Source organism: Camponotus floridanus, unplaced genomic scaffold (genome assembly GCF_003227725.1).
Source record: "Camponotus floridanus strain SB8 unplaced genomic scaffold, Cflo_v7.5 scaffold180, whole genome shotgun sequence".
NCBI lineage: Eukaryota > Metazoa > Arthropoda > Insecta > Hymenoptera > Formicidae > Camponotus > Camponotus floridanus.
In genome coordinates this window covers 319,645-332,949 of record NW_020229304.1, presented here as the reverse complement: position 1 = coordinate 332,949, position 13,305 = coordinate 319,645, and the positions used below count along the sequence as shown (strand labels likewise).

The window sequence follows — 13,305 nt, the reverse complement described above, 5'->3', positions numbered from 1 at the left end:
AATAATTAGTCTTAAGATAATTATTAAACCTGGAAATAATACGTGTAATATGCCAATTTAAACCACGTAAACGAATTTTAAAAGGTAATTCATTAAAAAAATATTACTGTTACTAATGTGTCTTATAAAGAGAAAGAATGCAGTGAGCATTCTTCGAAGGACATCCAGCATATCTATTTTTAGAAAAAGAGATAAGCCATCTTCGCATCCGTTGCGTTAGAATCTGCAATCCAAATGCTAAATTTTTCTTTACTAATTATTACTAGTTATTAATTTACTAAATATTAATTAATTACTAATTATTAATTTTAACTATATACGCACCATTGTAAAAATCATTGTAATAATAATGGTTTAATACATCAGAATTTACCAAAATATCACTTAAAATTTAAACAATTGCTATAAATCGAACTCAAATTTTCGAATAACATAAATACGATATCATAAAAAATTCTGATTGTTAAAAATCATTATTAAAAATTATTCTAAAATTATTTAATAAATCTAAGACTCAAGACTTGCAATCCCTACCACAAAACTCTCACCCACCACATCGCAAACTCATAGCAGGAAGGGATAGCTCCAGCAGCCGACCCACCAATCACCGAAGAGGTATAATTTCTTCAACAACCGCGAATAATAACCATATCTAGATATCGCCTTAGAAATGCTATAGAGAAGAACATTAACTACATACACACATCTATACGTATAACGATATACACTATCTACAACTGTCAAATAATAACAATAGTAACAATAATAAAAAATTTGTAAAGCTCTAAGGAAGTAAACTAATAAAAGGAAACAGATCAAAAAGGATAAATTGGGTCAGGTTCAACGCACCTAATTTATTTCCCATCGTCAATCCCTCTCCTGAAAGAAGCGCAAAAGATTCTTAGTCTCTCGGCGTCCTAGGGTATAGCCGGCTTGGCAGGTTGCCCTGAAAAAGAAATAGAGAGAAGTTACAATTGCGTAACAAATAAATACGTGAGAAGTTACGATCGAGACGTAACAACGAAATCTCAAAACGTAACAATATTTTAGATGAGGAAGCGTTTTTAGGAAAAAGACTTATTTCCAAAATGATTTATATTAAGCACCAAAAGAATGCGTTGAATCTCCAAAGCGATACTTTAAAATTAAATACTTCGTGCCTATCGATAGTTGAAAACATGCCCAAGATTTAACGGGTTGTTTTCCAGTTTGACTGGCTTTGTCCTCTTGTTATTGCCGACCACAATATGAAACTATTACCGTTGCCGTTTGAATTATCGGCCTATTCGATTTCGAGCTTGTCGATTGTTTCGTTTCGTTTCTGCTGATCTGTCTCTTGTCCGAGTGAGTGAGTTGCCTTTAATTAGTGTTAATGAATTTCTCTTTTTTAAGATTTGTGACTAGTTTTGGTTTTATTTTGTTAGTGCATCGCTCTTCGCGCTTTGTACCGCTGAGAGGGCTTTTTGCATTATGTTTTCTCGGATGGACCAGCCAAAGTCGCGTCGCTCTTATAGATCATGCATACATGTGACTATGCTTTTTCCTCTCTTTTGCATTTATTGATATTGTGTTTTTATTTTTTCCTCAGTTGATTTATTTATCTTTTCTTTGTGTTTATTAGAATAATAAAAATAAAAGCTTATAAAAATACTTTAACCAAAAAAAGTTATACAAAATAGCTGATTTAATTTTCTACATTATATCCTAGAAAAATAATGATATCCAAAAATTACGCTAATTGAAAATAAAAACTTAAAATAATTTAACTAAAAAAAATTGTATAAAATAATTGTTTTAATTTCATACAAATAATATTAAAAAGTTGCGCCAACTGAATAAAAATTTTTACTATAAAATAGACATATTTCTTTTTTATTTTCAATATTAAAAGAAAAATGATATTAAATGAATTGTAATATATCTATTATAAAAAATCGAATTGAAAATATGAACAATCATATACATTGCAATAATCATATGCATATATCCTGAAAAGTTTAATTAAAAAAAAAAGAAAATGATAATACAAAATACAAAATTAAAAATTATTAAAAAAATTAAAAATTAGAAATTAATAAATAAAAAATAAAAATTTATATAAAAATTAAAAATTAATACATATAAAAAAATTTTAGTTAAAGAACTTAGCGCTGCTACGCTGAACAATGTGCTACTGGAATTAGCAGCGCTAAGTTTTTTAACTAAAATTTTTGGTTAAGTAAAAATATGTAATTTGCAATTAACAATTACATATTTTTACTTAAAAACAACTGTGTGTTTTTTTTACACTAATTGATTCCTCTCATTATTTTGTACATAAAAGTATTAAGGTAAGATAATCGAGAAATAAATATTTTACTAGATATTTTATAGTTTATGTAAAATTAAGATATTATATTAAACCTTATAAATCGAAAAGTATTCAATGAAAAAATACTTTATTATAGTGTTTTGGAAAGCTCTCGAGCTATCACATAAGCTATAAGAATATGCAATAAAAAATAGGTGATTCCATTTAAGAAATTAAAGGTGTCCTTGACCTGACCTTAACGATGCCATCCAAGGTCAAACCAATGACAGCATCTTATGTTCCCCTCAAAACCATACAATTTTTGTCTAAAACGTTTTTCTCTAAAATGCTTAGTTTTTGAAAGAAAAGGGGTGTACGGGTGGTCTAGGACACCCTGTATACAAGGTGTCCCCTTTTAATGGATGGATCCAAATTTCTCCTAAACTACGCCAGCTAAAAAAAAATGTTTCAGACAAAAGTTGTATGGCTTGAAGGGGGACATAAGGTGGTGTCATTGGTTTGACATTGAAGAGTCACCTAAAGGTTACGTGAAGATCACATCCAATTTTTTAAATAGGACACCCTATATGCTTTTACATATTCTTATAGTTCATCTCGAGAGCTTTCCAAAACACTATAATTAAGTCAGTTTTCATTAAGTAGTTTTCGAGTTATGAGGCTTGAAATCATTTCTTAATTTTACATAAATCGTAAAATATCTAGTAAAATAGTCATTTTTTGTTTAACTTATCTTAATACTTTTGTGTACAAAATAATAAGAGGAATCAATTGGGGTGTAAAAAAAACATATAACTGTTCCGAGGAAAAAAATATGTAATTTGCAATTAACAATTCCATATTTTTTCTTAAACAACTGTATGTTTTCTTTACAGCATTTGATTCTGCTTATTATTTTGTACGTAAAAGTATTAAGATAAAAGTATTAAGTATAAAAGTATTAAGATAAGATAATCGAAAAATGAATATTTTACTAGATATTTTACGACTTATGTAAAATTAAGAAATGATTTCAAGTCTCATAACTTGAAAACTACTTAATGAAAATTAACTTAATTATAGTATTTCGGAAAGCTCTCGAGATGAACTAAGAAAATATGCAAAAGCATATAGGAAGTCCCATTTAGAAAGTTGGATGTGATCTTCACGTAACCTTCAGGTGACTTTTCAATGCCAAACCAATGACACCACCTTTTGTTCCCCTTCAAGCCATACAACTTTTGTCTGAAACATTTTTTTGTAGCTAATGTAGTTTAGGAGAAATTTGGATCCATCGATTAAAATGAGACACCCTGTATATAATAGTCTTAACATCACGGAGCGCCGCTAGCGCAATCTTACGTCGAATGCGGCAAACGTACAACTTTTTACGCTTGCGCATTGGGGACTTGGGCGACGATGACCAAGGACACGTTTCTTAATGAAAATTTTTCATATTTCGACTTTGGATCATAATATTGCTGTTCACGATGCACGTAGAGCAAAAATAAAGACACTTTTCTGATATAAATCAACCTCAAGCTATCCATTAAGCTTAATAAGAACTCGATCCGTTCAGCGATTATTTCAATATGATAATCTCGAACATCTCCAACTATCCGACTTGCGTAATGATACACGGCGCATCTTGTTGCTTACGCGGGACTTAGCACAAGACACCGTGTCTCTTGATCACTGAAGAAGGCTCGAATTGAGTCCGAAATGTTTGGAATAAAGCGAAAGAATCGTTAAAATTGATTTGCTGTCTTGGAAATTATTTTATCCACGCCCTACAACTGCGTTGGCTCTTTACTGCCTTTTACTATTTATTATTGATTTGTTAATTTCTTAAGTCTTACGCCCTAAAATCTCATTGTAGAAGACGCTTAACACGTCATGTAGGCAGTCATATTGGCAGTAGGATTAACGGATTAAAGCAGTACCTTAAGAAATTGACCAATCACATTCAAGAATTAAAAGAATACTCGACTGTGATTGGTCAATTTATTGAGTTACAACTTTAATTCATTAATTCTACTGCTATTGTAGACGATGCTTTAGTGTCGTCCACAGTGGCCGCAGATTAAGGTTGTAAGGCGTAAGATTCAAGAAATTGACCAATCACAGTCAAATATTAAGAGAATACTCGATTTTGATTGGTCAATTTCTTGAATTTCTCGCCTTACAACTTTATGCTACGGCCATGCAGACGAACCTTTAATCCCGATTTACCACAGATAATTTAAGCCCTAAGCCTTAAGAAATTGTCCAATCACAGCCGAGCATTGTCTTCATAAGCCGCGTTACGAAATTATTATCAGTATACTGCAAATTCTATAGTGCACGTTACGTAAATTATATATTTTCAGTGTTGACAGTAAACTGGCAGCAATTTCGGAACACGGCCATACTTGACTGTGATTTATCAATTTCTTGAGTCTTACGCCTTACAACCTTATGCTACGTCCATTGTAGACGACTCTTGAAGCGTCGTCTAAACTGAGATTTTAATGATACTTAAGGCGTAAGACTTAAGATTTTTATAATTGTCATGCGCACGATCTTTTTCGATCAGCTGATTGTCAATCAGCTGATTGTGACGTATGGGCGCGCATGCCCGTATGTTGCTTAGATTTCGTCGACGGTTGACAATGTTATTGTCAACGAGCATGATAAGCGTTTCTTAGGCGTTGAAAAAATAAGAGATGATTCGACCGGTTGAGTTTTTGTAGAAAATAGATATTTCGAGAAGTTTCTCGACGCCCGTTAATTTTGAATTTTCGGGTTTTAATATAGAAAAATGTGGATTTTGGCTATGCGATTTTTAACAATGATTATGAAATTTGAACAGTAATATATACGATTTTAGGATCCCCTTAACAAGTGATCTAATGTAGGAGTATAACATCGCTTAATTTGTTGTTCGATCATTAAAAAAAAAAAACGTTGTTCCACGTCCTACTCCTCCTGTAATAAAAAATCGTAAAGGTTCAATAATTTGATCTTGAATATCTTGTTTAATATGATTAGTAATTGTATTAAATAAATTAGATTATTTTATATTCATATTTCTAACATTTTGCACGAATTCTTCTGCAGAAATAACGCGATCTGCTTCATTGGATCGTGTAAATCCAAGTCGGTATTATTATTATTATACATATTTATCCATTATATAATGTACACGTTCTTCTTTTTCTGCTGTTACGTTTTGAGATTTCGTTGTTACGTCTCGATCGTAACTTCTCACGTATTTATTTGTTACGCAATTGTAACTTCTCTCTATTTCTTTTTCAGGGCAACCTGCCAAGCCGGCTATACCCTAGGACGCCGAGAGACTAAGAATCTTTTGCGCTTCTTTCAGGAGAGGGATTGACGATGGGAAATAAATTAGGTGCGTTGAACCTGACCCAATTTATCCTTTTTGATCTGTTTCCTTTTATTAGTTTACTTCCTTAGAGCTTTACAAATTTTTTATTATTGTTACTATTGTTATTATTTGACAGTTGTAGATAGTGTATATCGTTATACGTATAGATGTGTGTATGTAGTTAATGTTCTTCTCTATAGCATTTCTAAGGCGATATCTAGATATGGTTATTATTCGCGGTTGTTGAAGAAATTATCTCGCTGCAAGTATTCGTAGATCTCGATAAAATCTTCGTCTGTTAGTCCTGCGAGGGGTCGGATACTGCTTGGTAAGACTAGATCCTCTGGTTCCGGGTAGAAATTTGGTTCAGGGGGATCCAGAACTTGACCTGGGTTGGATGGACCAGCCTCAGTTTCTGTGCTTTGTTCTATGGGTCTTCGTTCTTCCGGTATGGAAGGAAGATCTTCCGGTGTCCTGACCGGCGAGTAGCTGGGATTAGATGAATCCTGGATGGGGGAGTAATTGGGCGATGGCGGCCTGGCTCTGGGCTGTTGTTCCTCTTGAAGAACCGCTGGAGGGTTTCGGGGAGGACGATAAGGGTATGCGCGGGAGGGCGCGAAACTACGCACTGGAGAGTACCTTGTTACTCTGCTTGTTAAGTCGTTCTCGTCGGCAAACAACTGACGAGCTGTAGGGAGCCTAAGTACCGACCGGGAGGCACGCCTGCGGCGTATACCCGCGGCACGGAGGGGAATTTCGCGTCCAACGGAAGAAGTTCGGCGGGGGTTAACCATCTACCGAGGGAATACGACTATTTAGTATGTTTGATGCGATTGATTTAACACAAAAGGGGTTTACTTACGATGATGCGTAGAAAGGTACCTGTTAAGATGAATGGTTTTATAAGGTAAATGTAGTCACAGCAAGGTGGTTCATAGAGTTAAGACGAATAATACGGCTTAACGGATTATTGTGTAGATTATGATAGTATATCTCACTCGTTCTCATATCATGGTTGAAACGTTCGGCTATATACAGTTCATTGGGGTACAGCAATTAATGATTTATTTAATATATTTTGAATTTTTCAGGGGCATGCGGTTGCACCGAGAGGTCCGGAGATTCAGGGGGTACAGACAAGGATACGGGTAAGAGCGGCTGGCTTACTTCAGATAAGTATAAAATTCATAAAATGTTTTCGATAGTTAACTTGTAAGCCAGTGCATTAATTCTATTATTTCGACAGATCCTCTAGGAGCGAGTCTTAGATTCTGAGTCTAGTATCGATGTGCAAGACGTCACGTCACAGCGGCACAGGATCCACGGAGAAATTCTTTCAGAGAAGCTCTCCGTGAAAGCGGCAGAGGAGTAGAATTTGCTACTCAATGCACATCGAGTGACTAACTCGAACGACGCTACACTCTAGGATACGCTTTGAGCGTTCTCAGAGGATCGGTTGAAATTTAAATAATTCAACTCAAAGAAGGATTTAAAGTCTGTATACGGAAAGGTAGGATTCGGGGAAAATTGTCGTACAACGAATGATAATTTATCTAGCATATACTGAATTTCCAGGAGCATGCGGCTGCACCGAGAGGTCTGGAGATTCAAGGATACAGACGAGGATACGGGTGAGAGCGGCTGGCTTACTTCAGATAAGTATAAAATTCATAAAATGTTTCGATAGTTAACTTGTAAGCCAGTGCATAAATTCTATTATTTCGACAGGTCCTCTAGGAGCGAGTCTTAGATTCTGAGTCTAGTATCGATGTGCAAGACGTCACGTCACAGCGGCACAGGATCCACGGAGAAATTCTTTCAGAGAAGCTCTCCGTGAAAGCGGCAGAGGAGTAGAATTTGCTACTCAATGCACATCGAGTGACTAACTCGAACGACGCTACACTCTAGGATACGCTTCGAGCGTTCTCAGAGGATCGGTTGAAATTTAAATAATTCAACTCGAAAGAAAAATTTAAAGTCTGTATACGGGCAAGTAAGATTCTGGGAAAATTGTCAATAGGCCTAGAATAAATCGAACTAATATACAAAGTTATTATCAAGGTTGATTAAGAATGATTATTATTTTATTATTTCCTTACCGGATGACGGGATCAATGGATGAATGCAGGCACCGCTGCTCCTTCCCTGGGTTGCTCGACCTCGGTGAGAACCTGGAGAAGTGGCAAGGCAGCGCAGAGAATGGCCAAAGAGTCAGAGGTTGCTGGATGGTAGCACTTTATTAAAGTGTTAATGTTGATACAGCTCTCTTAATAGAGATTGAGACTAAGTCCCGAAAGAAAAAATCAAAATCGCGACTAAGTTATTTTCGAATAAGTTAAGGTGTCCGGTAGGCTTCTAGGTTTTTCCTCTTCGAGAGCTGGAGATCTGATGGGCGTAGAGAGAGCTGAGACACAGGCGAGTTAATGGCGAATATTGTGGGCACAGAGCTCCGTAGGGGGGCCTTAAATACCTTCCTCTGGTTCGATGTTTAATAGTAGGGAGAAGAGGTGGGCCTCTTCGGTGATTGGTGGGTCGGCTGCTGGAGCTATCCCTTCCTGCTATGAGTTTGCGATGTGGTGGGTGAGAGTTTTGTGGTAGGGATTGCAAGTCTTGAGTCTTAGATTTATTAAATAATTTTAGAATAATTTTTAATAATGATTTTTAACAATCAGAATTTTTTATGATATCGTATTTATGTTATTCGAAAATTTGAGTTCGATTTATAGCAATTGTTTAAATTTTAAGTGATATTTTGGTAAATTCTGATGTATTAAACCATTATTATTACAATGATTTTTACAATGGTGCGTATATAGTTAAAATTAATAATTAGTAATTAATTAATATTTAGTAAATTAATAACTAGTAATAATTAGTAAAGAAAAATTTAGCATTTGGATTGCAGATTCTAACGCAACGGATGCGAAGATGGCTTATCTCTTTTTCTAAAATAGATATGCTGGATGTCCTTCGAAGAATGCTCACTGCATTCTTTCTCTTTATAAGACACATTAGTAACAGTAATATTTTTTTAATGAATTACCTTTTAAAATTCGTTTACGTGGTTTAAATTGGCATATTACACGTATTATTTCCAGGTTTAATAATTATCTTAAGACTAATTATTAAGATTTATCATTTACAAGATATATTTTTATTTATTTAATAAAGGCTTTAACAATTAGAATTTTTGTGGTTTTATATGTATATATTTTAAAATTTTCAAAGTCGACTTTTAATGATTACTCAAGTCTATGAATAATATTTTAATAAATTCTAATGCGTTAAGCCATTATTATTACAATAAATTTTACAATAAGAATATATGGAAATTAATTATCGCTTCGCTTAATAGTTATTATGTCGCTAAAAGAAATTTTATTCTTACAATTCTCGGAACAACGTATGAAAAAGCGGCTTGTTTTATTTCTAAGAATGATCACGACGGATGTGCTCGAAGAATTCATTGCACGCTCTACCGTGATCTTTTATTCAAGAGGTCTTTTGATTCTGACAATATTTTATTCTTTGAAGATTTTCATTTGGGCGACTTTTATATTAGCACATATATATATATATATATATATATATATATATGTATAGATATGTATTCGCATATTGCTTATGAAAATTGATTTCAGCAAGTTTTTACTGAATCGTATTTAATAATCATCGTATAAGATTAATAGTTATTGTATAAAATCTTGGGGTTATTAATATTAATTATTTGTTAATATTCGTAATATATATATATATATGTTTTGTGTGCTGATTAATTTTGTCGCGGTAGCAGTCTATTATATCTCCTCCTTTGTTTATTGTTAAATTTGTTACAAAATATATGTGCATATAGTATGCATATACATATAGGGATATTGTTGGACAAGTTAATATATATATGTTAATTTCTATCGCGAACTTATTTATTATATTTATACCTTATTTTATTGGATTTTGTTATAAAGTATATATGCGTATATGCAATTTATTCAATTTACACGTCACATATAGTATGCATATATATGGGATATTTCTGGACATGTTAATATATATATGTGTCAATTTCTATCGCGACGCGTATTTATTGTATTTATACCGTTATTTTATTGAGTTTGGTTATAAAATATATATGCGTATATGTAAATTTAGTCAATTTGTATTTACATATAGTATGCTATATATAGGGATAATTTTGGACAAGTTAGATATATATTTGTAAATTTCCATCGCGACGCATATTTATTGTATTTATACCTTTATTTTATTGAGTTTTGTTGTAAAATATATATGCGTATATGTAAATTTATTCGATTTATAGGTTACATATAGTATGCATATATATATAGGGAGATTTCTGGACATGTTAATATATATATGTGTCAATTTCTATCGCGACGCGTATTATGTATTTATACCGTTATTTTATTGAGTTTGGTTATAAAATATATATGCGTATATGTAAATTTATTCGATTTATAGGTTACATATAGTATGCATATATATATAAAAGGTGTATATTTTTATCTATTAATATATGTTAATTTTTCGTCCTGACGATTGCTTATTACGTCTCTACTTTTATTTTATTGGATTTTGTTATAAAATATGTATGCATATGTGTATATGTAGTCAGTTCATATGTCACATATAGTATGCATATATATGTATATAGAGGTATATGATACTGGATAATAGTATGATATTAATAGAAATACTTTGTTAATGCTTAATTATAAAAGAGAAGTCGAGTATTAATTTGGTTTGTATTCATGCGAGCGCGAATTTAGATCTTCCCTCTGCCTTTAGGTCGGGAGAGGGATGTTTAAAAATTCCAATGGAGATAACGCGACGTGCTGGACTTGGCCTTGCACGCTTGTTCGACTCGTAGAGTTATACGCATAATATTCTTTGTGCATATTATTCGTAAGTACACGTATTATTTCTCTATTTCTCTCGTGTTTTCACGTTTATTTCCTTTGACTTAATGATATATGTATATTATGCATGGTAAGAAGTAGCTGTCATTATATTCATTGTTGAAATTTTTTATTTTTATTTAATAAAGTTTTTAAATTTAGATTCTATTTTTGAGTGTTATTTCACACGTTATGCAGCTGGGCCTTATTCATTTCTCGGAAGGTTTTAGTCTTACATTATTAAATTTGCACATGTTCATATGCACGTAATATATATATATATATTATATATATATATATATATATATACGTATAGAGTGCTCATATGTGAATGTTCGTGCATTTTACAATTGTGTATATACATTTTATATTCATAGTAGCTATAGATGTCCATCCTTAATATTATTATTTTATTAATTCAGGGATACTTTTGCCAGGGGGGTACCCGGTGAGTAGGAACACGAATATAGGGTGTCCATTATTTTCGTCATATGAAGACTTACTAGTAAGTAATATTCTGACATAATTATACTTAATAAGGTTTAGTATTATGAAATTTTGTCATTAAAGTACTTGAAAAAGGGGGATTATATAGTTGAAAACTTTTTATATGAAGTGTTAATATTTTATAAGGCTTGGTACATGCATTCATATATAGAAAAGTGTGATCGTAAATGTTCATGGTTGATTTTGATGGTGTTCATTGGCCTTATTCTGATTTTTAAATTATTTTAATTTAAATTATGTTATTTGGTTCATTTATGCTAGTTGGTCTTTCTTTCTTTTCATTGGCTCATGTGTATATGCCTTAAGCATATAGATGCTATCCATTTTGTTATACTAATGCTTTGCAAATTTTTATAAAATATTGACAGCCTCGTGTTAGAAATTATTATTCTTATGACCAAATATATTTTACATTAATTTTTCAGGCATCAGGAGGGGGGTCATGGACTTCGTCATATAAGGTATTCTTATTTGATTTTCAGGTAAGATCACTTAAATTATTATTTGTGTTATGGGCCGCTAAGTATTTGGTTAAATTTCGTTATTACTTATTATAAGTGAATATTTTATTTGTTAAGGTTTTATTATTCATTTATTATTGGTTATAAGTGTGGATGCATATATATATATATATATACATAATATAATATATATATTCATATGTATAATTGTTAGAATTATTTGTAGAATTTGAAGCTAGATTTACTACCAAATTTGGTTTCTGAAATTTTTTAATCATTAATATTCTTTAATTTATGGTCTAAGAACATTATTCATTTTTATTGTTTTAGGTGTCAACAGGTTAGCAAGAAAAACAGCAGTGTTGAATTAAAATGTTGATGTCAAGATATATTATTATTTCTAAGGGTAGGTCTTATTAAAATTTATGCAATTCATTATTGTTATTATATTGTTATTAGTGTTATTATTATTATTTGCATTTAAGCAATTTCAATTTAATCATGGAAATTATTAGTACCATATAATTTGTTAGTTTTATCAATTGTTAAAATTTGGTTATTATCTTACGTTTTATTTATAATTTTGTCTTTACAAGTTTCATAGGATATTTATTAAATATTCATTGTTAGTTGGGGATAATATATATATATATTGTAATTATTCAATGGCACTTAAATTATTATATTATTGTAAAAAATTATTTTAACCAGGTTTATTATTCTTGTATTTTGTTATGTTATCCTTTGACGATATTAAGTCGGATACTAGTAATTTTGTTTTAATGATTTTATTTAGAGGGAGAGTTCGTTGATATTTATACGATTTGTTTTGTATTTCGATTATTAGTATCGCGATATTATTTAGTGCATAGCTATTATTTATTTTGGTTTTATGATTTATAGTTATACTGGAGCATATATCGATGGTCAATGGAAAATAAAATATTATCCGGTCGTGAGGGGTTACATCTATATACCCAATATGTTGGAATTATTATCCAGAGATGTATACGAGAGCATTTTCACCCAAATTGGACGTTCATTTTTTTGATGAATTAGTCGACTAGTGTGGTGATCTACTTGGTCATGGTATCATGATTATATTATTTTTTTTAATTTCTATTGTAAAAGATCTCGAAGTTACAACACTTTTGTTTGGTAAATTTGATTGTTAGGCATCATATTTATACTTCTAGTGAGTAGGGACTGTTATTTTTAGAACTATAACGGGAGCATATTAGGAGCGTTACTTATTTTGATTAATTAGTCGATTAGTACGTGATCTACTTTGGTAATGGGATCACAATTATGCCCTTAGTATATCTCTATTGTAAAAGTAATCGAAGTTACAAACATTTTTAAATTTTTTGGTCAGGGTTGCCTTCAAATTTTACTGCTAGAATAATCACCGGAGAAGTTACTAGAAGGTTATTAAATATTTTATCGTTAACCTTTACTTATTTAATAAAGTTATTCCAACACAAGGTTACGCTAAGTATTGCTTTATTTTGTATTAATTATTTTATTTCTTTTTACAGATTACCGAATGGGAGCGTACATGTATTTTATAATACGGGGAGGAAGAGGGTTGATGGATCAACATTTCTACGTCGAAAAATTTAGGGTTGTTTCACGGATAATTTTATAAAATATATATAATAAACATATTAATATATATATATATATGTTTTTAGTTAAGACATCGGTGTTGTAAGGATTTTTGATTATATAAGTATTTAATGGTACTGCTATAAGACGTTACCA

At 31.7% G+C, this 13,305-nt stretch overlaps 1 protein-coding gene across 1 annotated transcript; it reads right to left on the bottom strand.

Annotated features, from left to right (window-relative positions):
- Positions 1–5,885: 5,885 nt before the first annotated feature.
- LOC112637581 (proline-rich extensin-like protein EPR1) lies at positions 5,886–7,844 on the bottom strand. The gene is made up of 3 exons (XM_025407629.1): positions 7,757–7,844; positions 6,520–6,539; positions 5,886–6,451 (listed from the first exon to the last, which is right to left on the bottom strand). Exon 3 carries the CDS (start codon positions 6,449–6,451, stop codon positions 5,888–5,890), a length of 564 nt encoding a protein of 187 aa, XP_025263414.1. The 5' UTR covers positions 6,520–6,539; positions 7,757–7,844; the 3' UTR covers positions 5,886–5,887.
- Between the last annotated feature and the right edge of the window lie 5,461 nt (positions 7,845–13,305).

Coding starts and splice junctions, on each gene's coding strand:
- LOC112637581 (XM_025407629.1), bottom strand. CDS start 6,451: ATGGTTAACCCCCGCCGAACTTCTTCCGTTGGACGCGAAATTCCCCTC.